The sequence below is a fragment of the Microtus ochrogaster genome, unplaced genomic scaffold (assembly GCF_000317375.1).
Source record: "Microtus ochrogaster isolate Prairie Vole_2 unplaced genomic scaffold, MicOch1.0 UNK49, whole genome shotgun sequence".
Taxonomy (NCBI): Eukaryota; Metazoa; Chordata; class Mammalia; order Rodentia; family Cricetidae; genus Microtus; species Microtus ochrogaster.
This window is the reverse complement of record NW_004949147.1, coordinates 2615343-2618129: the sequence shown is the minus strand read 5'-3', so window position 1 is coordinate 2618129 and position 2787 is coordinate 2615343. Positions and strand designations below refer to the sequence as shown.

At 50.7% G+C, this 2787-nt stretch overlaps 1 protein-coding gene across 1 annotated transcript in view; it reads right to left on the bottom strand.

Moving 5' to 3' along the window:
• Nucleotides 1–241: 241 nt before the first annotated feature.
• The window catches only part of Gramd2a (GRAM domain containing 2A), a 10689-nt gene continuing 8143 nt past the window's right edge, over nt 242–2787 (bottom strand). The window contains exons 9-10 of the mRNA XM_005369517.2: nt 2589–2693; nt 242–2367 (exon numbers count right to left, since the gene is read on the bottom strand). Coding sequence (XP_005369574.1) covers nt 2364–2367; nt 2589–2693 — 109 coding nt within the window. The 3' untranslated portion in view covers nt 242–2363. The remainder of the gene's footprint in view (nt 2368–2588; nt 2694–2787) is intronic.

Genomic DNA, 2787 nt, shown 5'->3' with positions numbered 1-2787 from the left:
GGGGCGGTGGAATCAGGAGCACCACTAAGGCTGTCTAGGCCAGTCTAGTCTACTCTCATACAATTGCAGGCATTGAGAGACCTGTCTCAAGGTAGTTGGTGCCTGAGGAACAATACCCAAAGTTGTCTTCTGGCTTAAACACAGACACACCCATGATAAAAGTGAACTTCCATACCACAGAACACTAGAAAAATCAAGATTTTATTTTTAAAAAAAACATTATTTTCAGTCCCATTTTTTTTTTAAAGTTCAGAGGCTAATGCCATGGTGGAACAACCCACTCTTGTTGAAACAGACCCTCTGGGAATCAGAAGAGCATTAGCCAGTGCAGTGGGGAACAGTCACGGCAGACAGGCAGACCCTCCAGAGGAGCTGGGTGTGGGGATAGAGGGGTGAAGGAAAGAACGACCCTCCAGAGGGATGGACACACCTATATCACTCAAGGCCCCGGCCCCAAGTTTACCTCCAAAGCCAGCTACCCTACAGCCTGTCTCCTGCCCTTTCTGAGCCTTGGTCTGGCTGGCTTTCCACAGCATGTTGGCACGGCCACCTGTGACTTGGCACACCTCTCATGAACCCTGGCTCAACCTAGCAAGGCTTAGAGAATGGATTTGTTCTCCCATCTTCTGGCAGGGACCACGGAGGGAAAGTCCCGGGACAATGAGAATTGTTTCCATGAGAACTCGATGGGAAATTATGATGGGGAGTGGTTAAGACAAAGACGATGGGCATTAAAGGATGGGCATTTGACGGGGTGCCCTGGGAGGAGAACCAAGGGGACACTGGGTTTCACCTGAGATGTAAAGATTTGGTACAAACAACATACAAGGCTGGGCTCTATATTCAGTTCCAGAACTTACAGCAGGGGGATGATGCAGAGACCTCTAGTCCGAGCTCAGGGAGTTATCACCTACTGTCCTTTCTCCAGTCCTGTCTGGATTTGTCCTCAATGAGACAATCACAGCTCTGCAGTGATTTCCACCTGGGTTTCCTCCCCCAGCTAACCTCCTGGCACCAGAGGGGGAAACAGTGGCTATTCCTAGTGCCACCCCACCCACCACCTGTGCCTTCCCATGATACCTCCAGCTTCCTCCCTAAGGCCCTTCTAGAACCGTCTAAGGCACTGTCTTAGCAGATGAGAGTCCTGAGGAGATGAACCAGAGTTCTTATAAGAGAAGAGTAGACAGAGGAAGACTCTTTATGGCAAAAACCATCAGGAGGCACCCATCTCATTACCTCCCATCTTCTTCCCAAGGGGTTGGAGAGATCATTTTACCTGGTCTCTCACTGAACCTGTCCCACCCGGATACCTCTATCTTATTTATGATTACTGGATCCTACAGACTGGCTGGCCTATGGACATAAGTGAGCTCTGCCAAGATTGTGGCCCAACACTGTCAGATCCCACCATCCAGCCAAGCTGCCCTGGAAGTGCAGTTGGCCATGCAGGAAGTAGGCCAGCAGCTGGACCTCAAATTCCTCACTGTTCCGTTGCTTATATCCAGGACCTTGGAAATGTCTGTGACCACTGGGAATAGACCTAGTACCAAATACCAAAGTCTCTGTTCCACCTGTCATACCAAAGTGAGGGCTGTTGCAGAATGGGGATTCTGGGGCCTCCAATCTCAGCCCCACCCCAATCCTCTCCTGCAGAAAGCCTCTTTCCAAGTTCATGGCCAGCCCAGAGCCCCAGCTCAGCTAAGAGCACTAAGTTTGGTCTCTTGCTAACCCCCTGCCGTGAGCTCTGTTCTCTACAGTCCAACTTTCTCACAGGTGAGAAAGCGCCTGGCTCCATGCAGAGAAGTCCTGAGGGCTCCAGAGCAAAGATTCTGAGAGGCCCACGTGAGCTCACAGGGTGTGGGGAAGCAGCAGAGCTCACAGAGACAGGCTGTGCCTCTGTCACTCCCCGAACCCCCACATCCCCCTACACTCACTGGAGTGTGTCATGTGACAGCAAGCAGCAATCCAGGTATCAAAGCATGCCCTTTGTCCCTGGAGGAGGCCCCCAGGGCTCTGTCAGTGTGCCAAAACCACTGCTCTCAAAAAAACAAGTTAATATGTTTTCTATCATTTAAGTGGTTGCTGAGGCTTAGTGTACAGAACTCCTCAACTGATTAAAAAACAAAAGATCTAACATTTTGTTTGAGTCCAAAAACTGTAGAAGCCAGTTAATCTGTAAACAGGTACTTCAGATCACTCACTGGGAGAAGAAGTGTTGGGGGGAGGGGCTGGAGGAAAGATCTAGAATATTGTCCTTCATACTCGTTCTCAGCACAGCTGCAGTATAAACCCCAGGAATCGTTGGTAGAGACAGCACCCAGAGCATCCTTGGACAAGGTGTGGGGATGAAGACCGAGCGACTGTTACCTGCACACAAGAAAGATGCTCAGATCAGAGGGAAGGTCCGGAGACCCTGCTCCCCTCGAGTGTGGGCCAGAGTGAGATCTGGTACCCTACACACATACCCAACCCTGCTTAGGGCTATCAAGTCAGTTCAAAACAGAGCCATGTTCAATCAGGGCTGTAGCAGCCTGGCCCTGACCTTCTACCCTTAGTCCCAAAGGCATTAGGAAGAGAAAGGGCCTCACCTGTGTCCTGGGAGTGGCCCGCCCCAGTTCAAGGAACATAACTGCTGTTCCAGCCGGGAGATGCGGAATGCCAGATAGGATGAGGACATCACTAAGAAGCAGATCCTGGAGAAACAGGAGCAGTGAGGGGGTGACTCTGGTTCTTCATTCATTCTCTCTCTCTCTCTCTCTCTCTCTCTCTCTCTCTCTCTCTCTCTCT